Source organism: Meleagris gallopavo, chromosome 5 (assembly GCF_000146605.3).
Source record: "Meleagris gallopavo isolate NT-WF06-2002-E0010 breed Aviagen turkey brand Nicholas breeding stock chromosome 5, Turkey_5.1, whole genome shotgun sequence".
NCBI lineage: Eukaryota > Metazoa > Chordata > Aves > Galliformes > Phasianidae > Meleagris > Meleagris gallopavo.
Window position 1 is genome coordinate 6,035,696 of NC_015015.2, and position 21,991 is coordinate 6,057,686.

General features: G+C 39.5%; 1 protein-coding gene across 1 annotated transcript in view; it reads left to right on the forward strand.

Moving 5' to 3' along the window:
• The window catches only part of PTDSS2 (phosphatidylserine synthase 2), a 34,666-nt gene extending 12,681 nt beyond the window's left edge, over positions 1–21,985 (forward strand). The window contains exons 4-12 of the mRNA XM_010710876.3: positions 4,912–4,979; positions 7,467–7,601; positions 8,619–8,669; positions 10,924–11,037; positions 12,301–12,419; positions 13,118–13,232; positions 15,442–15,587; positions 20,148–20,333; positions 21,147–21,985. Coding sequence (XP_010709178.1) covers positions 4,912–4,979; positions 7,467–7,601; positions 8,619–8,669; positions 10,924–11,037; positions 12,301–12,419; positions 13,118–13,232; positions 15,442–15,587; positions 20,148–20,333; positions 21,147–21,291 — 1,079 coding nt within the window. The 3' untranslated portion in view covers positions 21,292–21,985. The remainder of the gene's footprint in view (positions 1–4,911; positions 4,980–7,466; positions 7,602–8,618; positions 8,670–10,923; positions 11,038–12,300; positions 12,420–13,117; positions 13,233–15,441; positions 15,588–20,147; positions 20,334–21,146) is intronic.
• Positions 21,986–21,991: the final 6 nt, after the last annotated feature.

A 21,991-nucleotide genomic window follows, 5' to 3' on the forward strand; every position in this document is an offset into this window, starting at 1 on the left:
CCCTCATCATAAGTTGGTTTACCCCATAACATTTAGTAATCCTCTATGTGTGTGTGTGTTTTGAGTTTTCTTCTTTGAAAGTAGCTATCCAGACCTGTGTATGATACTGCAAGTATGATAGCAATTAAGTTTTTTGTGAGTTTTAGTGCTTCCCAGTATCTCTCTGGTAGTACACTGATGGCAGTCTTCATATTACTTGTGCTTTCTTTGTAGTTGTATTACAGCAGCAGCTCAGTGTCTGACAGATAATACCGAATCCTTCCATTTCTTTGACTGATAGGCTAACATACGTGAAAACTTACTGGTTCCTAAATGTGAAATTGTATTCTGAGCTCTCCCTTTACTCCAGTCCTTTGAGGTTGTCTACTTTGAGGTCATCTGATTTTCTCCTTACTATCCCTGCCTTCCCTGCTGCTGCTGTTTATGTGCTTAGTGTTGTTAATCTTCTTTCTACTCAAGTCATTAAGGAAACTGATCTTAGCCACTGTGTGTTATCCTTGTAGACTGGCTTTTTTTTCCCTTCTTTTCAGTATTATTGGTTATTTCAGTTTGAGCCATTTGCTTGTTCTGCTTTGCCTTTTTTCTACTGAGCCCCATTTTCTCTAGCTAATAATTAGCCATATGGCCCCATACCAGTTGTCCTAATGTAATTCAGAAATGTAGGGCTATCATGCAAAGAAATGGATGTGGTTACTTAGAAAAGACTGATTTCTTTTTCTAATGTGGCTTTTCTGCTTTTTATTCCATTTTCTTTCTGTAAATTATTAGCTTCATTTGTTTTGCAGAGTGCAGCCTCTGGCACGCTCAGCAAGAGGCAAACAGCATCAAAGCCATCTAGCAAAAGATGGATATGCTCTTTTCCCCAAGGAAAAATATCACAGGGGACAGATCTTAGACTCTGCCTGCAGATCCATTTGTTGGTGGGTGAACACCTAAGTTTGGAGAGTGTCATGTGTTTCATGCTAAAATTAATCATGGAAATAGGTCATCGGTATGCAAATAGAAGATTTTCTTGATTCTTGTTGTCAGCTCTGCTTCCAGAGCCTTGAGCGTGCAAACAGTGTAGTGCTGCAAGAGGCAGCAATGTTTTATTGTCTTTGTCAAGATAACATGCCCATGTTGTAATTTTAATAAAATTTTCCTTGACAGTTATTGATTCTCCTGGTTTAAAAAAAAATATATAAAATTCTAATATTTCCAACCTTTGCTCAGTTATTTTGATGCAATATGCTGCTATTGACAACATAAGCAATTTGGAGTAGTAAATTGTGATATTCTTCACTAGCCCATAGCCTACAGGGCTGAAGCAGCCAGAGATGAGCAGGCAAAAATTGGATCTCTCCTGTACCTGTGCCAGGGCAGAAAGCATGGGCTGAGCACAGGCTGCTTGTGAAACCAGTGGAGCAGCTGGTTGCTTTGTGATTCTGTGAAGAAGTCCTTCCATTAGGAAATAGTACATGATCTGCCCCTTTCTGTCATCCCCTAAAACAGTTCAAGAATCTGTGCGATTGCTCCTGTTTGTACATGAACTTATTAGACTCTTGGGCTATTGATGCTGACTGCTTTTTCACTGACTAGATGAAATAAATTACTCTGTGTATAGGAAGCTGGACAAGCTGAGCTTCTAACTCATTTTTCTATCTTAACATAGCCAGTTAATGTTTTGAGGTATTACATTTAGAAATGAAATACTGCATCGGCTGAGCTGAGACTGCTCTGAAGACTCTCCTTCCCCCTGCTGCACCCTCAGTTCTCCCACCTCCTCCTCATCACACTGCTGCTCTCAGGTCACGGGTCGTGCTTCTGAACCTGAGCTTGCTATGGAAAACCTGGTACAAAGTAACTTGAGCAAGCATGTGGCTGGACCAGGCTCATGTGGCTTCTCAGAACGGACAATTCTCCCTGCTCATGTCCCGTGCAACTTTGGATGAGCACTTACAAAATGTTTCTACCCACTAGATGGCTGTAAATGCCTTGCTTAAGCAAAATACTTTAGAATTTATATATATATATTTTAATCCTTAGCCTTTCAGGTTGCATAGGTCAAATGTAAACGTGTATTATAGGGGTAAATGGCTAGTTTTGCACTCAGCCAGGCAGACTGATGTTCATCAGGACAAGAACTGTTTGAGCATAGTAATCACTGAGCTCTCAGGCATGTAAATGATTAGTTGAGGCCTATTAAATCAGGCAGATAGCCCTAATTTGAGGGAGGTTCATAGTGACAAGTGCATTTAAGGAGAACAAGTAATAAGGGTATGCCAAAAATAACCTTATAGCTAGAGCTGAGGCTGGTCCAGGAAGAGAGGGAACACAGTGTTTGTACTGCTTTGAAAACGTCTTGTTTCTGTTGTACAGATATAAAGTAGTCTTCAAAACCTCTTGGGTACTTATATCTGCTGGGGAGAAAGCGCACTAAATTGCAACTGGATCTTAATTTTTTATTAAGCATTTTGCTTTAGTAAATGTTGCTGAGTATATTCAGCAGCTGCAAATCATTTGTTGCCATAACTTCAGGTATACAGGAGAAGTTGTTACAGACTTCAGTTTTTAATCCATCTGAACTGCATGTACATCTGTGTCAGAACTAGTCTGCCACTTTTCTGTCTGTAAGTAGTGTAAAATCTGTCATACAAGGCTTTGGTTGGGAAAAAACCCTGCATTAAGACTGCCAGTCTGGAGATGTTGTATGAAGGAAATGAGTCTGGTTGGAGAAGTGAAAATGGAGGTTGATTCTTTCTTCTGACTTGAACACAGTGTTTACTATTCAAGTTACGCAGGCAAGTCACTATGAGAGGGGGTGGAAAAAGTTATCAAACACAATATGACTGTTTTTTCTTTCTGTTTTTTTTTTTAAGTCCTACAGCTTTGCTTGCAAAGACCTTAAGTATTTTTGAGCAGTACAGTGGTGCCTATGAAATTTCTCTCTTCCCAATGCATCTTTGACCAGTGGAGATTTTTTTTTGTTGGTTCTTTTAACTTACTGACACCTAAGAAAACACTTCATCCTACTCTGTAATTAAAACGACAGTTATGTTTGCTAATTATAGTAAAACTCCTAAGACTTCAGAGATTCCTGTTACATCAGTTGTGGAGTGCAGAACTTCCTGATATTTGGGCACACTTGTATATTTTTCTCTGAAGGTGTAAAGTGGGCTGTTTTATTAAATTAGTTCAGCAGTTTTGCTGAAGAAAAGCAACCTTCTCACACCTTCTTACACTTTAGTCTGTTTTAATGATTGTGTCATTGGCAGGCTGTCAGATAAGAGGTTTCTTTTTAAAAAAAAAAATGTGGATTTTAAAAAATTTTTTTGCTGCTTCAGGTTGCATGTGGCAAAGATGACACATTTTTGTTTTGGGGCAAACAAGCATACAAGAAGCTCTGCAAAACCATGCCTAGATGACTTCAGGTTTTGAGCTGATAAATAATATGTTTGCAAGTCAGGAGTTAATTTTAAGTTCTTGCATTCTTTGTGTCACATTTCTGACTACAGAGCATTGGCATACTGAAGTTCCCTTGAAATTAGTAGGTAATTACCCAGATCACACCTTGGGGTTCTTGGTTTTTTTTTTCATCTTTTTCATTTCCTGGCAGACATTAAACATGGAGGTGGAATAACTTGCTGTTTCCACTAAAGCATACGAATATCTTGGTTCTTCTTTGCCCCAGCCCAAATCTAACCATTGCCTAGGTGTTGCCATGGAAGGAGAGCTCTGTTTTATAAGTGTAAACAGGAAACACCTGAAGGAATGTCTATTAAAATAATTCCTAAGTGATTAGTACATGCTGTTACTGTGAGACTTAAATAGCCACTTGGATTGAGATGAATTTTGATAAATTACTTTGTGTTTTTGGATGGGATTTGGAGAAATGCTGAGAGCTCTGTGTGCATGCACGCTGGCTCTGCATTAACCTGCTGCCTTCCTTAGAGGAACAGAGAAACGTGACTGTATGGAACGGAGGACAAACCAGTCTCTGGATGGAGTAGGAGGAATTATAGGCATGAATGCTGCCCATGCTCTACAAAACTCTTGTCCCAGGCAGTTTGAGGGCCTATTGCCAGAGGACTGAGTCTCACCAAAGAATTGATCTGACAGGGATAGAGCTGAAGATACATGAATACTTTGTGTACCACGTAGATTCAGGTGTTGCTTCAGTCGGAAATAACACGTTGCAAGATAGTGAGAAATGACTATGGGTTCTGAAACACCTGAGTCTTGCCTGATGTTTCTTAGTATGAAGACTATCAGATGATCTCATAAGTCTTGCATCTAGCACCTGAGAAACCTTCTGTGTGTATTTTCTGAATAGAATTCATGATAAAGGTGAAAATATATTTGGTATTTTTATGCTTCTTGCCCCTCAAAGAAAGGAATGTTATCTTCAGGGAAGATGGTGTGCTTACCAAAGGAAAAGCAGAGATCCTCCTGCTGGTGTTCTGTCCTGCTTAGCAACGCACAGGTGAAAGTTTACAGAGCTGTCTAGCTGTGATAGAGCTGGGAAAACCAAAGTTGGGCAGATCAGATTATGTGACTTTGTGGAGGAAGAAATTGGTTCTAGAAAGACACAATTCTTTTCCAAGGACAGCTGGAAAGCATTGTAAGTGGTCAATATAATTCCTTCTAGTTCTTAAATATTTAGTTCATTGGGTTGGAGTATTTTCATGGATCCTGATTGTTGCTTGAGCAATTCTGGCAGATTTACATAGCAGCTCGTGTGGTATTTAAAAAAGCCTTTCTGGCTGTATTTTTTAGGAAGGATGGTAAGTATTGCACTTTGAATACTGCGTTTTATAGTTTCTTGATGAGAGCATCTCTTCTTGAAATGTGTTGTTAAGTTACAGCAGATGCATAATTGACTGCTGTTCTGCTTGAAGCCTCTGTTAACTTTCTGTTTGCCTGTTTCTGTAGCTTACTGGAGATTTTGGCTGTGTGTCAGCGTTGTGTATGAGCTCTTCCTCATCTTCATACTCTTCCAGGTAAGTAACTTAAGCTGATGTTGAGTAACTAGACCACCAACATAGGTATAAAATCCTTTGTGTTGTTTCTTATTCTTACCTACTGCAGGAGGTACTGCTCTTCATTTTTTGAGATATCAAATCACTGCTTTACTTAATGAAACTTTGGATTGAGAAAAAATTATAGTATTACCAAGATATTTCACCCTACTGTCTGTCTTAACTTCCAGTTAACCTCAGCCCAGGTTAGACACCATAGTGAAGCAGTTTTACATGAATTGATAACGTCAAGTTTAAGTGCCAGGGAAGAGCTCTGGATTTTAAAGAGATTCCTCATCTGTGCAGTGCAATTATTGTAATCATCTCCTCAGGCAACAGCATGACCTGAAACCAAAAGCAAATGGAGATATTTAACAGTGAGAGTTAAACACTCTGTTCTGTCAGACTTGGGCTCCTTTTTAGGGATAAGTAGGTGAGTCTCCAGTGGTGGTTCTTCAAATTGTACCTTCTCACTGACATCCTAGTTGCATTTGGTACTCTGCATTTTAAAAGGGTAAGTAACCATTGCAGACTCATCAGGTAGCATTAAAATTAATAGCATTAGAATTATCATTTTAGGTAAATAGTTGAGAAACCTTTAAAAGTAAAATTGAAAAATGTTTTACCTCTAGAAACCAAGTGAGATTGAAGGAGCAGGACTAGAATTCAGACGTGTCCGGATCTGCATTGTCTTTCTTCCTGCTGGAGCAGGACATTTTCTTTGCAAACAAGTTTTTAGTGCTGATCAAACCCTTTCCAGCTAATCAGAGGTTTCCTGTGGCTCCAGCGTTTCTTGTTCTTCTTGACCTTTTTGGAGGCTTCCCTGTAGTCAGTGCCAAGTTCTCTTAAGAGCAAGTAACTTTTTTCTTTGCCTGGCTTATTGTTTCAGTGGTCAGCTGGAAAGTGTCTGCAGTCATTCAGTGAAGAACAAGATGTTTTTTCTGTCCTGTTGACATAACTTGGGGGTTCAGTGTAAACCCTTGTGCAGGACCCTAATATCTCATTAGGGTTTCTTTCAGGCTGTCTGTCCTGCTTGGAGGGAGTGGAGTTCTGACCCTTTCACAGGCATGAACAGGTCTGTCTTGCATTTTTTGTTGCTATTCCTCACTGCTGAGGAATATTTAGTCAGTTCCACTTTATTCTTATATTCTTCCTGTTTCATGTCACCCTCTGTTTTTTTTCCAGGCATGCTTGTGAACAACACTCATGATTAGCTGCAGCCAAACCGAATAACATATTGCATTTTTATTTGCTGTTACCATTGTAGTTTTGAATTCTCATAGAAAAGCCTGGAATTGCTTTGCTTTTCCCCCAGTGGCATGTTGTATTGCCAACCATGGAGTTGTTAAGGACACACACTAGCTGTTGCGTATTTCCTCACTGAAAAAAAACTGTTAGTTACTTCGCACAGGTTTAAATAAGTTTGAAATTATGCTGAGTCTGTAAATGACTAATTGTCTCTGAAAGTAAACATAAGCTCACTCATTGTTGTAACTTGTCTTGTGGTTAATCTGACCAAAGTAGGTTTATTCTAGAACTTTATTATTATTTCTTATAAGTAATTCTGGCATTGTTCATCTTTTCATGACTGCTAGCTAATCCCTGTCTGTCACTGATGTTGCATTGCTTCAGCTGTAAAACACTGATCACAATAGAGATCAGTTTCATTGGGAAGTGCTTTTTCAGCAAATGCATATGTGAGTGACCAGTGAATTAGCTCAAGTCTTGGTCACATTCTGTAACTAATATTTGGGTAATTTTTCCATTGCTGTTTAAGTTTATTACCTGTGCTGCTAGTGAGATGTTATTAAAAACGTGTTTATTCAACAGACTGTAATGATTATTTTTTTTCAGCCGCAAAATGCAGTGCATTCTCAACTTTCTGTAGCTGAAGTGAGCTGAGCACAGATGCGGACAAATCCTGCTAACAGTGCATGTAGTCTGTGTGCTCAGTCTGCTGATGTTTGCACATGATGTGCTGTGTTAAAGCTGCATGCTGCTGGATCTTTCTCGTTCTACGAAACCAGAATGTCACAAATGCAGGAGGTGGCAGCCATTACATGAGAACATTTCCTCATTTTCTTATTGGCAGTTTATTGTTTACCCTCACCAATGGAGGAAGTGCAGAAGTGTCAGTGAGAAGGATGAATTGTGGGTCAGTTCAAGCACTAAGCTTTTGGGGGAGAGGAGACATAGAGGAATAGCATGGAAAACGGGTTTAAATAATTCAGATTTTTCATCTTCCAGAAGTGTGAAGTTCATTCTGTTATTTTGTCTCTAATATTTGGCATTGGAAGATTGGAAACTTAGATGTGTGTAATGCTTTGAGATCTTGTATGTATTTTAAGAATTGTTTTGCAACATGTCTAAAAAGAAAAGTGAATTTGAAAATAGGCTGATATAAATTGTATTCTTCTGTCCATTGGTACATACTAAGAGGGAAACATGGTTTTTGTGTTCCTTTTGCAGACTGTACAAGATGGCAGACAGTTTATGAAGTACATTGATCCACATTTAGGTGTTCCTTTGCCAGAAAGAGACTATGGTGGCAACTGCCTTATTTATGATCCTGGCAACGAAAGTGATCCATTTCACAACATCTGGGTAAGAAATAAATAGGTATTTGGTAGTGAGTCTGAGCTTTTTTTTATTTTGGGGGTAAAATGTTGCTTAATTGAACACTTGAAAGTCACGAGTCTTTCTGAGTGCCAAATCAGAAAACAGGTCATGACTGACTAACTTCCTTTATTCCTTCTTGGCCTTTCCTGGCAAGCAGATGGAGATGTCTCTTTGTATTCTAATTATGTTGCCTGAGGAAGGGCAACAATCCTTATTTCTCAGCTTATTGATGGAAATGCCTTGCCACTATGAGTCTGGATTTAATTTTGTGCATAAGGAATTACCTGCTTCCTTGAGGCACAGAGTTCAAAAGTTGCGTGTTACGAAACAGCCCATGAGTTGCACTTTTCTGAATACCACAAACTGTCAGGAGGTTAATGTTTTTTGCGGGCAACTATAAAAGACTATAAGTTCAATGGCAAAGAAATTGTGATGACTCCATGACTGCATGAAATCTGTTAGTGTTTCTTAGCAATGAACATTACTAAATTCTTTGGGTCTGCCATAGAAGTCTTCAGTGCATCAGGAAGTGCAATAACTGAGAGTCATAGTAGTTGTCTTCCTCTAGTATTACACCAGCAGTGGATGGAGGAGAGGCACTTGTTGCCCATGGATTTTTGTGGGCAGGTCTGGTAAGATTTAAGAAGCTCTCCTGCATACAAGATGAGAGTAAGGTGAAGAAATGTATGTTCTCACTTTATTATATCTAATTTGAACACCTTCTTCCTTCTCCTTGGAAGGCAAGGAACGTGACATTTTCCAATAAGAGGGTAGTTTCTAGCTTATCAATGGTCTTAATTCCAGTTTCTGCCATTCAAGCTTCCTGCCTTTGCTTTAAAGATAACTTAAATGCTCACTGTGCTTAAGAACAAAGAATCTCATAAAATGCATTTATGTGGAACATCCAAGGTTTATTACTGCCTTTTTTTTTTCCTGGACAAAAGTAAGCTTCAGTAGTGGATAATCGTACTGCTAAGTGATGTTCACCCTTGTTTGTTTTAGGACAAACTGGATGGATTTGTTCCTGCTCACTTTTTTGGCTGGTACCTGAAGGTAAGAATGAGTCTTCTATTACATTTCTGTTACAGTGCTCATCTTCCTTTTAAAGCTTGGCTGCTTCTCTTTTAGTGATACCTGTCTTTATGATCAATTATATTAGGCAGTCATCTGTGAACTAGACTAAGTGTTTGTATTACAGAAAGACTCTTAGGTCATCTTATTTGTTTCCAAACTAAGGTTACATTGACAAGCTCTTTCCTTCGCCATAACTCATTTTGAGATGAGATCAATAGAAGTCAAATCCTTTACTTCTGCAGCAAGCTAAACTCTTGAATGACCTTTGAATATAGAATATGGGGATGAAGACTGTTCAGAAAAGGGAGTGAAAATTGCTATGCAAGCATAGATGCATGACAAATGCATTAGTACCATTCCAAGGTAGAATTTTCCCTGTTGTTTCTAAATCAGGAGTTTAAAAAATCATATGAGTACTTCTAGTTCTTGTTACTTGTTTAGTTTATGTCAACTGTCGAAGAAATTCCAGTTGGCAAAACACATTCACTACATCTTTTACTAAATGCTTTGGTCTAAACATCAGCTTTATTTTTTTTTTTAACCTGAGCAAGCTTACTCTAGCTAACCTTATCCTCCCTGCAGACTTTATTTGCTTGTTTGTTTTCCTTGTTTGTTTTCTGTTTTGTTACTTTATAAGATCAACAGAAATAATAAACTGAAAAGGCTCAGGGCAGCTTAAAAATAAGCTGTAACTGCTGTTTTGTTTCTCCCCTTGAGAAGTGCAGATGTGTTGCTCTGTATGTGCTTTTTTTTCCTCCATGACCAAAAGTTTAGTGCTGGACATAGGGAGACTTTGGCTTTAGATCAACGTATCTATTGCTTACTTTCATTTAGTGTACAGCATCTTCATCTCAGAGAATTACATTAGAAGCTTAAATATCAAAATAACATTTCAGCCTGTATTTGTTTTTGAAGTTGTATCATACTGAGAACTAATGTCTAAATAGGCAGCGCATGGTAAAAAGCTGTAAGGGAGTAGTAGCACACTCCTGAGGAGCTAGTCAGGAGAGAATTCAAGATGCCAGTCTGCTCATTATCAGTCTTGGTCTGGAAGAATCCTAGCTTTGATTAAGGAGACTTGGGAGGACATTTCTGCTGAAATGCTCAAGGTGATAACTTTTTGTCAACCTGCAGTCTGATTTCAGTTGCTCAGCATGCACCACCACGTGCTTGTTTCTATGTTACTAAACCAGAGGGAAACTGGCAGCTACGTGTCTTATTTGATAGTTAACATTTTTTTTTTCTATAAAAAGCTGGAAGCTTGGTTGTTGTCTTTGTAGAGATGAACATGTGGTTTTATATTGTCCTTCTTTGTGGTTTTGTTTTGCCCTGTTTTGAGTATTGGACTCTTAGGCTGTATCTCCAAGCACCTGAGTAGCAATAGCAAAAACGAATATGCCTCTTTCATCAGAAGTTGCTGTGGGCCTCATTTGCTTTTGCATTGTTCAGATTGTGGTTTTGTGTTTCTCCTGTTTTGACAGTAAGCTAAGATGATACATACATTTTAGGACTGCTGCTCTGCTGAATACTAAGGTTGAATGTGGGACAGGTTGCTCTTCCTTGCTCAATCTACTGCACTGGTTGCATCCCCAGGTGTCCTGGCAGAATCAGGGCTGAGGTGTAGTGCAGGTGACTCCTTCATAGTTTGCATTAAGCAGGCTTTGAAAAGCTTTTATTTGCAGCAGTATTAGAATGGTACTACTGTGATGGTCAAACACCTGCTAATTTCATTCACTTAACGTAATTTCCTTCCCAATGAATTCCATCTGCCTGCCTTTATTCTTTCATGCATGGATTTAATATAATCTATGGCTGTTAGAATCTTTCCCCTCTGTTCAGAGGCCTGTAAAAATTAGGCTTTACTACAATATCACAGCATGAAAATAAGATTTTCATGAGCTTCCTGATACTTTTCTGCCTGCTAAAGACAAGATATTCAGCTGTAGAAGTAACTGCTAAGCAAATGCAACGTGTCCACTGTGTTCAAAGTTCAGAATCTCGTATTCCTCAGATGATGAGTTTTGAAATAAGATAATTTGACCATACCCTTTGGCAAAGCTGTACATCTAAGCAGTGTCTCTATACTGTATGGAGCTTTTGATTTCTAAAGGATGTTAGTGTAAGTGGTGTCTGGTACTGCTCTGTCCAGTGTGGAAACATTCATTTTTGTAATGGCTTTCAGTATGTTGTGCAACAGTTGTGGATCTTTGAAAGATTTTTCTCCCTTTCATAGACACTGATGATTCGAGACTGGTGGATGTGTATGATCATCAGTGTAATGTTTGAATTTCTGGAGTACAGTCTGGAACACCAGCTTCCAAACTTCAGTGAATGTTGGTGGGATCACGTATGTACTGCATAAATTGTGATTTTTTGTTTTTCTTCTCTAAACTGAGGTATATATTTTAAAGGGAGGGAGCAGGAAGTGGTGAAAACTAAATTAGATTATATTCATTACCAAAAGCATTTGTATAAACACTGCAGCTCAGGGGCTTTGACTGTTCTCCATGTTGAACTAGTAATTTTGCAAGATTTCAGACTTCTCCATGGAATGGTAAAGTTACTCTTTGTGGTTTAGTATTTGTTTTGCTTCATTCCATACCATCTAGAGACTCTGGGACAAACATTTCCAAATATTTGATGATGGTACAAACCATGAAGTTGCAAATTAAGAGAAAGATAAAGCTTAGTGTTTATAGTTTCAGATAATTATTTTTCTTGTCTGTTAAGAAAAACAGGGTCTGTACAGTTTATATCCAGCTCTTCCTTCTCTGTAAGCCTGTCTTTACTGTTTTCTCTAAGCAGTAAGTTACAGTGTTCAGAAGTCTTTGTATAGTGTAGTAAAAAAAAAAAAAAAAACAAAAAAAAGCTGTTTGGAAGCACTAAGGTTTGACCTTCCTGAAAAGCTGTGTGGTCTTTGCACTTCAGAGTTCAGAATGGTTCATGTCATAAAACATGGCTTGTGAGTATTTTTGAAGCTAGAGGAACTACTGTGATCTTATTTCCCTGTGGAAGGAACAAGCTCTATTGCTTAAATTGGCATAGGTTTTTTTTTTTCCTTTATTTTTTTCTTATTAAGGCTCATGTGAAATGTAAATTGGTTTCTAAAGCAATCAAAATTCTCTGTATTCAGGACATGCAGCTCTGGTTTTTACATTCTTAAGCTTGTACAGTTCTTTCTGAAGCTTGCAATGATTTGCTTCTTTGTAGTATTTATGAAAGTAAAAACATATTGTATAAATACTCCTAGCAGAAGGTAGTTTGCCTTCAAAAACTTCTGAGGAAGTTAACACACTCCTCTTCAAATAAAGAGGGCAAATTTCTTTTTTTTATTCAGCTCAGAGGCTCCATCTCCAGAATTGATGTTTGTCAGAAAGCCATAGCATGAGGAGAAATGACTTATTTCATTTCACATCCCAAGTCTAGAGATAAGTCACTTCTTTAGGAGGCAGTCTAAAGTTTAAGGAATATATTAGAAGCATTTTCAAATGCTTTTGTGGTGTGTTTGAAAAGTTATTACTTAACATTGTGGAGATGAACTGATAGTGGGAAGAAGTTTATTCTGTAGTAGAAGGAATGCTGCATCACTTTTTATTTTTTCTACTTTCAGTGGATAATGGATGTGATCTTATGTAATGGATTAGGAATTTACTGTGGGATGAAGACTCTTTCTTGGCTTTCTTTGAAAACATACAAATGGCAAGGACTTTGGAACATTCCTACATACAAGTAGGTTGGCATAGAAAGGAAGACTGCCAGCAGTAGCAGTGTGCAAAGTCTGATGCTCTGTGTTAAGACCTTGATTATGAATAGGTTATTCTGTTAAAGTGAATTAAATAATCTAATAATGTGATACAGCATGGGATTAGATATGTTATTTAACTTGCAAATGACATTATTGAAAATAAACGTGTTTGTCATGAGCATTGCCTGATATTTAGGAATGAGGACATCTTATGGGAATGAGATTATAAAATGAAATTGTAACTGAAGGGGCAAGAGACCAAATCAGGATCAGGCACTTATTTATAGCAGGGATCTATTTGATCCTCATGCAAATAATGCATTCCTAGTAATTGTAAATTCACACTAATTGGACCACTTAAACTAATAACTGTGTAAATCCCACGTATTCTTCTGCCAGTGGTGAGTTATCTTTTTCTGTAGCATGTTCTTGCTCAGCAAAGCAGAACAGAGGAACTGCTTAATACAGTGGATGTGGTATATTAAAATTTAAAATGATAGCACAATAGCAGGCTTTTCCTGAAAAGAAAACCAAGTCAAAATAACCTCAGTAAGCATTATTTTTATGCAGTAAAATGAGATGTTTTGCATGTGTGAATAAGTGTCAGAAATGGAAATGATGGTAGATGTCTCTCATCTGCCACTTCTTAAAATTCTAACAGTGTGTTCTGTCTTTCTTTCAGAGGTAAAATGAAGAGAATTGTCTTCCAGTTCACCCCATATAGCTGGGTCAAATTTGAGTGGAAGCCAGCATCCAGCTTACGGAGATGGCTAGCAGTTTGTGGCATTATCTTTGTAGTAAGGAAACTTCTCTGTCTTGTCTTCTCTGTCATCTGATTTAATACTTTGTAATCCTTGAGCAACTACGTAGGGTAATTTAGGCTGACACTCTGGCGTGGTGATGTTTCTTTACTCGAGGAGATCACTTCTGAATCCTGCAGAGAAGTTCCCACATCTCTGGTACCATCTACAGATTCACTGCATAAATATTTTTTCTTGCTGTGCCATGCTGATTAGCAATATGAACAACTTAAACTGCTATTTACACACAATTCAGTGAGTAACCTCTACCAAAAACGTTGGCTTTGGATGAAATGGCTTTTTTTTCCTCTCTGTGTTAAACAGGTACAATACCACGTTACAGCTGGAGATAAATGTGACCAAAGCCTCAGTCTGCTGTTACCTGGACAGTATGCCTCCTGAAGTGTGCAGTTTTTTACATTTTTATTCAGACTGAAATACTGTTGTTGTAATTTTTTTTGTTTTACTGAACACATAAGATGTGACAATGCTAATGGTACCCAGCTTGACCAGTTTGTCTACATAAGGCAGTTTACCCAAAATAAAAGACTGGCATCTCTGTCATTTACAAGACTTTGACAGTCTGCCTCCTTGATTTAGCCATCTAAGGGCTGTGCTGTGGGAATGCATTGTCTTCAGTTCCTAACATCCATTTCATGGTTGCAGGTATCATACGTGGCATGGACGTGGGGGTAAGCTTAGCATTTTAAAATGCTTTTCCTCCACTCTTGCCTCTTGTCAGTTGGGGCTTTGGCCTCTGTGGTATCCATGAGATGTTACATGACCCAGTCTTGAGCAACTTGGATTTATGTCACTTCAGTGACTGTGAAATTTAACTTGAAGACAGAAACAAATAATAACCACAGAAAAATTTGATGCTTTTAGTGATTCCACATACAATTAACATTCATTACAGTGGGCTTCTGTATTAATACTGGATGTAATTGGTTTGTATGTTTTTAAAGAGTTAACTAGAACAACCTACTTGATCATCTTGAAATATATGAAATATGAATTCTGGTGGTGGCTTATTTGAGCGTCAGTTCATTGAGGTTCCTCGCTAAGGTTTGCTGAGTGAGCCATATCAGTCAGCTTGTAAGCCACCACCACCTCTCTTTCATCTCACACTAATGTCAAATTGCTGATCTGAGTGCTTCAGGAGCTGTATGCTGTCTGTAACTAAGCAAGCAACATAAAGCAGTGCCAGCAGGAAGCGCTAGGCAGTTTGCAGACTTGGTCAGTTGAATGCAAGTTTAAATGACACATTTTATGCTACATAAAACATTTGCCAAGTTCACATAATGCAACAGGCTTGTTGAAATTCCTGTAATTTATGGAATAAATGACATATGCCTGTATAGAAAGTGCTTAGTTCCTTCAGTGATTCCTTTGTGCGTACTCCACCTCTTTGCACTCTGAAGAAATCATGTGTTTAGGTGCAGGAGTGGATTCTGTAGCTGAGAGGTTCCCCTGAGTTTATAACTAGTCTTTTGGATAAGCAAAGCGTAGCTTCAGCTGACAGCTATGGACAGCTTCATGTATTTGCATGTACTTCTCTATTAAGCAACACTTAATGCCTTTATTATTGTTTCTTTTGAAATGGGAAACCATTGTCTACTTGCTTGTTTAATCACATTATCAGAGCAGCTCACTTAAGAATGTTTTGCTCTTAACGTGTAACCAGTGTTCCAAAGTTGGCTTTGGCAGTGGTGTTGCCACAACTGTGTTGAACAATGTGAAGCAAACATACAGAAGCACCACCTAGGATGCTTTGCTTATGCCTCTTGCTTTGCTTTTTTTTTTTTTGTTCCCTCAGTCAGATTTTAAATGATAGTGAAAGGAGAATGTTTTTGCTTCTAGGGTTTGTTGCGAGTCGTTTTGGAGGTACTTCAAATTCCTGATAAACTTGTTCAAATCTAGAGGCAATGCTTGGCAGGGTTTCTGTTGCATCCTCTGCCCTATGCAAGTGCATACGTTTTACTACCTCTTCCTACACATTCAAAAAACAAAAAATAAAAATAAAAAAAACAGCAACAAAGCAACAACTGTTTTTGATCACTGTTGGTAATGGGTGGGCTCAGTGATACCAAGTAAGATATTGTGGAGTTGGTGAAATAGTTGGGGAGGAGCAAGGCAGGGATAGAGGGAGATCCAGGCTTCGTTCAGTGAAATCTTCTGAATGCAATTAAAATGTACTTTCTCTCAGTTTTTATTGGCAGAGCTGAACACATTTTACTTGAAGTTTGTCCTTTGGATGCCGCCAGAACACTACTTGGTCCTGTTACGGCTTGTCTTTTTTGTCAATGTGGGAGGTGTGGCTATGAGGGAGATCTACGACTTCATGGATGACCCGTAAGCCAGTCCTCTTGTGTACATACCGTGTCAATCTTCACTTGCTTTATTTTGAATTTGCACTGGTTTGCTCCAGCTTGTTGGCATCCATCTCAGCTTGTTGGGAACAAAAAGATCCAACCTCACAGCATCTTCTTTGTTTTCTTTTGGTTTTGAGGTAAAGTTCTGACTGCATCTGGTTAGAGAAGAGCTGTTATTAAGGGCATTTCATGTGCACTATTTCTAACATCTGCTTTTTAAAAATTATTGCTCTTTTGAGATAGTGATGTGTAAACTATCTGGAGTGCCACTGGCTTGTGGGTGGAGGAGTACTGAACTCCATATTCAGGTTGATAGCCAGGAACTATAGTCCTTAGTAGTACCTTCTAAGGACAACAGGGCCTAAACTCAGAATCTGTTTCTTAGAGTTGCTTCTTTTCTTGAGCTGTCTTCCAGCTAGTTCCTGGTCCCCTGGAGCTTTCATGGCACCCTCTTGCAGAGTAGTAGACCTTTTAGTAAAGAATATTGCACCCATACACAACAGTGCATGTACTTTCAGACTGTTCCTACTTAAACATCGTATTTGTCCTTGCTGCTTTTTCTGCAGACCATATAAGAGCAGAGAATGCTTTGTTCTCAAAATCACATTTTCTTTTAAGTTTCAGTAGTAACATCACAAATTGCCTGAGCCCATATCTTAAGTCTAAGACAACATCTGGCTTCAAGAAGTGTTCATTATCTGTCACTGACCAACACAAAAAGTGTCTGTGTTCAGAATTTAGGGTTCCAACATTCTCTGAAGATCAGTTTCCATTGCAAGGCTTTGACTCCTAGAACTGGAAAGAAGGGTCAACTCACATTGCTTAGGCGGATTTCGGGACATTCAGCAGTGGCAGGCTGCCCCCCTGCCTTTGGTGTCGGACCTACTGGTTTGGGACGTGCCTCCATCTCAAAGGTAAGAAGAAGTCTCTGCCTCTCATTGGTGAGCTCCTTTCCTTAGAAACACTCCCCCATCTTCTGGTCCTTGTGTTTGGGTTGGAAAAAAACAGCTCCGTTGCCCTGTATTCGACCACATGGCATGGCATTGAAATATAGGAGAATCATCAGTCACCAATGCTTCATTGCTGATTCAGTTTGTTGCCATTCTCTCAATGAGCTGGAGAAATTCATCAAGCAAGCAGAGACTATCATCCTGAACTGCATGTCTTCATCATTGCCACCACCAGTGTTCTGTTTCTCTTGATGGGTAAGGTGATTAACTTCCTCCCTTCTGAGGTTCACGGTTCTGCTTGATGCACCACAGACCTGACCTCACCAAACTGTTCATGAAACATGGCAGAACCTAGCATATGATCTTACTTAGTACCTGCTCTGCAAATGTTTTTTGCAACTGGACTTTGATTCCTTTGTTTCATGTTGCCTAAGCAGAGATGATCTTGTCCCCATTTTACCAACTTAACTGAGCCAAGGAACTCGATGGAGTGTGTGATGGATTCTTGCTGTTGTGTTGTAGGGAGAAGCTGCTGGGGAGGAACGGGCTGTACTGGAAGCTCCTAGCTAACAGCATGTGAGAAATATCCCTGATTTTTTTCCTTTTGGAAACTCAGTCAACATCTTAATGGACGAAGGTTGGAGTACTCCACAGACCTTCCTTGTCAGAACTGTGGCACATTGCCTTGTTTGTTATTAATGGAATTGAGATTAATCTGATCAGGTCTCTTCAGCTAATGTTGTGACATCTAGTTTGGAAAGTAGTGAAGTTCAAATACAAAAGACTATTCTTCTCATTTGGGATTCTTAGTATCTGCAGGCAGTTCAAGGACTGCTGGTAGAAGATTAAGGTGAGCGTGCTGACAAAATACCTATATATAAGGAAATACTCCAGGAAGAGTGGTTCTTGAGGCTATATTCTAACTCTTAACCTATGCTGTGCTCCTATGTCAATTTACATGCTGCTGCCTCAGTTCTTGAGGACTGACCACATGAAATGTTCCTGGCCAGAAATTCCTCAGTGTAGGAAGGCCTGTAACAGTTGATCTTGCCATATCTTTCTGGTTTCTAGTCTTTGTGTCTCTTCCAAGAATCTGCATTTAGGCCATGAATTTTAAACTCAATCATCTAATAAAAATGGACTTTTCTGTAAAAACTTTTGTGAGTAGAAGGGCAGGAAACCAAATCTTCCTCAGCAGCCTTAGTGTCTGCGCAGCTCTTCTGTTGGGGTTACCTTCAGCTCTTCTGTCAGCTGTGATCTCATAGGCTAGTGAAAGAATGTGATGCCAAATAAGGAAGCAGATCAGCAAAGCAAAAAGCTGACCCAGTCATCCAAACAGCTTGATTTTGCTGTTTTTCTCTGTCTGCATGTTAGAACTAGTTTCTACCCAATTAATCTCATATCGGATGATCCACCTGGAGCAGTTTCTGAAATCCCTTCACCCAAGTTGGTTTAGGATACTTTTAAGTGCAGTGCACTCATTCCATCTACATCAACAATAATCTATACTTGATTTACTGTATTACATATTTTTTTCCAGTGTGTTTGGACCATTTTGTGTAGTTTGAACTTATGCATTCGTTTCAAATGTGGCTCTTGGGCCTCATGTTAAAGAAAATGTTTATTTTGTGTGCTTGACTTGCTGTGACTCCCCTGGATTCAGGAAAGCATCACAGAAGAGGAAAAGGATGCTCTGTTTGCTCTCCATGCTTAGATTCCTTCTCAGGTACTTAGAATCCAAGGGGATTTGGTGGAGCAGATATGGCTGAGCAAAAGGGAAATGCCTGCTGAAGGAAAGGCGCTCTCCCCAGAGCAGCTGCTGGCAACAGAGGGGAGGAAGGGAAGAGAAGCTGGGAGCAAACATGCAATCACAGCTCCCTCTGCCCCAGCACTGTTTGAGGTGCCTGGGAGCCTGTTCTGACCTGAGCAAGCTGGGCGGTGTAGCAGCTGAAGGTGACAGCATGTCAACAGGCTTGTTTGTCCACCTAGAAAAAAGAGGCATTAGCTGAGCAGCCAGTCTCCAAGGGCAGTCCTGATCAGGGATTTGTTAAAGTTTTCTCTTTTTTCACTGCATGACAAAAGTGTCAAGGAAATACAGCTCAAAGGACTCGGTGAACACTGCGATATTCAGCAAGTTGGTTCCTCAGGCAGACATGAGCAGTCATAGGTCAGAGTAAAATATCCTATTCTGTAATGCCCTAGAAGTAACGCAGAGGTATCTGAACATACCCACTTCTATCTCCCCAGCCCAATGAAGGTTTGTTGTATTTCTTTGCTCCCCATCTGTCCTGTGTAAGTAATTCTGCCACTTCACAGTGAATTCCTCCTAGATGTGTTTAACTCCACATCTTGTGCTGTGATAGGAGTGGAATAACCTGGTAAGCTGGACAAAAAAAAAAAAGAGATAAGGCCTGGTAGGAAAATGAACTTCAGAGCACACTATAGTAAGAGAGGGCTGGGCCGCTCTACAGACTAGATTCAGAAGCTGGGTGATGGAAAAACAGAAGTTTAGTGGGAAAGGGAAGTCATCTGCAGCAGTCTCTGCAGCACATCCATGTGCACTGATGGTGCTACAGTGGGTAGGGTTTCAGTGCATTCCAAGGCACTGAAGAGGTCTTGTGCTGCCCAAACAGAACCATACCTGATACACAAATTGCCTGGTCTGATGAGTTAGTAAGCTGTAAAACTGTCAAGTCTAGAAATGACATAGGGTCAAGAAATGGAGGATCTAGCTGACTTTGATCAACAACTTACCAAGATTTCTAGCAATAATCTGTTGCTTACAGGAGTGCTGAGATATCCTGAGAGGCATTCCATAGCTATTTCATTTTTATGTATTTCCCATGCAGGGGTAGGAGACCTGAGAGACAGTGAGTGCATCTCCAGTCTGTTGTTCTGCTATCACAGCCTCCAAGTAAATATCTTGATTCTGCTGCAGTTTAATTTCTAGCACTGCTGATTGATGACTCCTTCACTAGGCTAGTACAGAACAATGCAGCTTCTGATTTGCTTGGCTGCTGCTGATTAAAAACAAACTCTGGGAATTAAGTATGAAGCACATTTTTGTCCCAAGATTATGTTCTCCTGGAACAGCCTTCTTGTGTCTTCTAGTGTCTTACCTAGTTGTTATGTTATTAAGCTTTCGTCTTTTAAAATCCCCTCAGAGGTCATTAGTGACAGCTCATTGAATACCTGTTTGGGAACAGAGTAGGTTTTAGAATGCGTTTATATGGGGATTGAATTCACTTACTGCCATTTGACTTGGTATTTGCACAAGTAACCAAGGAGTAGAGCTCCTAGTACATACCTTACCCCAAATCTCAAGCTGGCTGAACAGTTGGATTTACTAGTACTCTGAAAGTAGGAGTACTTTCTTGGATCAAATAATGTTGAAGTGTTTTCTGAGCCTCTGAGAGGAAACTAATACCAATGTGAAAATCATGTACGTGTGTACATGTAATCCAAACCAGCCTTCTAGAATTGTGCAAAGCTGAAAGAAATGATTACCCCAACGGTCCTTTTATGAAAGAATATTTCTCTGAATGCTTACTTTTATAGTAATAGTTTTGTTTTATCTATGTATGTTATAGGAAATTCCATAAGAAATTGGGTCAGCAGGCCTGGCTGGTTGCTGCTATTACTGCCACGGAGTTTCTGATTGTTGTGAAGTACGATCCCTATACGCTCACACTGTCTCTTCCTTTCTACATTACCCAGTGCTGGATCTTAGGGATTATACTCGTGCTCACCTGGACAGCCTGGCGCTTTTTTATTCGGTAAGAGGTGTTTGTGCTGTGTGCAGGTCTGGCCTGGGTCTTCGGGGGAAATGTTTGGACATCTGTTCAGCAGCTTGTTGGTTGTCAAATATAGGCTGTCGTTAGCCTTCAGTGCCTCCTGAAGGGACGCTACAACTCTTTTGGATGAGTAGAGCTACAGTGTTTTTCTCCTAAGAATTATTAAATAAGGAAGCTTTCCATGTATGATCTTGGAGCTTTCCTTATGGGAAACTGGTGAGCTCCAGTCTTTGTGGGACTGCATACGTTACTGTTGTTGTAGAAGCAGATGAACAGTTTAATGCCTGACTGCATCTGACTGCCCTGGCTGAATGGAGGCAGCCACTGAGATCAGTGTTTTGTTTTCTTTTACGCTGTGATTTAGATGAGTCTGAGTTGTTTTACAGCTTCATTGCAAGAACAGACTGCTGCATTGCAATTGTGTGAGCAACAAGTGATCCAACTTAAATCTATTGGGTTTGGATGCTGTTCTGTACAGATAAACGAGCAAAAACAGCAGCACAAGGCTGAAATGATTACGGTGATCTCTGGTGCAGTAGCAGCACTCATTGATCTTGAACATGCTGGTATGATTCTGAAAGAAGTGAAAATAGCCAGACTGCTGCAAGTAGTTTGTAGTAATTCAAGTGAATCAATGCCATCGGCAACTTCAGAAATGTACAGCCAAAATACTCAAATGGTTTAAGTATCCCAAGGGCACTGGCATCTGGATCAGAGTTACCTTACTGTTTTCATAGCATGTTGAAACTGTTTATTCACATCACTGATACACATCTGCTTTTTTTTCTTTTTTAGAGATATCACGTTACGATATAAGGAGATAAGGCGACAGAAGCAAGAGCACAAGTATGAAAAGGACAAATGCTTGAGCAATGGTGATGGACATTCTTCAATACTGGATGAACAGAATGGGAGCAAACTAAGGGAAAGGAAACTTTGAGCAGTGGTCAAAGGGCAAAAAGAACTCATAGTGCTCAAGTTGGCCTGGTGGACAGTTTCAACCTTATCCTACCTAACTTGTAATTTTCACTGTTAGTTTTCCAAGGTGTGAAAATCGTTTTGAGGAGATGATGTCACTTTGACATGCACACCCTTTCTAGTCATGTACACCTAGTCAGAGTCGGAGAAAGTCTGTGTAGAGGGAAGTCAGAACCAACACCGTTGCAACGAGGTGGGATCTTCGTCCAAGTGTGTTGCATGCCTTCCTTGCAAAACAAGTTTTGGAGACAAGGGGCTTTAAAACAAAGCGCAAAGGGAATCTGGCCAATCTATTTTCAGTTAACTGTGAGATTTCTATTTTGACATTTGGGCATTAGGAGCGCATGGCACAGGATGTGAATTTTGTGTCTTCTGCTGAAACTACCTTGAGGTGTGGAGTCAGATTATATAATATGTTCAGCCACCAATTAACAGAACTGCAGCGAGATAAACAGATAAACTGAAGCTTGTGAACAAGTTGCGTTACTTGCACAGAATGTAATGCAGTACACTACTGTTACAGCCCCTCTAATGTGGGGGTTATTGCCTTTCTCTAAACTGACTTTCAATGTTCTGGAATAACTTACAATAATGTTTTATCACAGCTCTAGGGAGACAGAAGACTTCTCCTTAGGCTTTTCTGTTTGGTTTTTGTTTTTTTT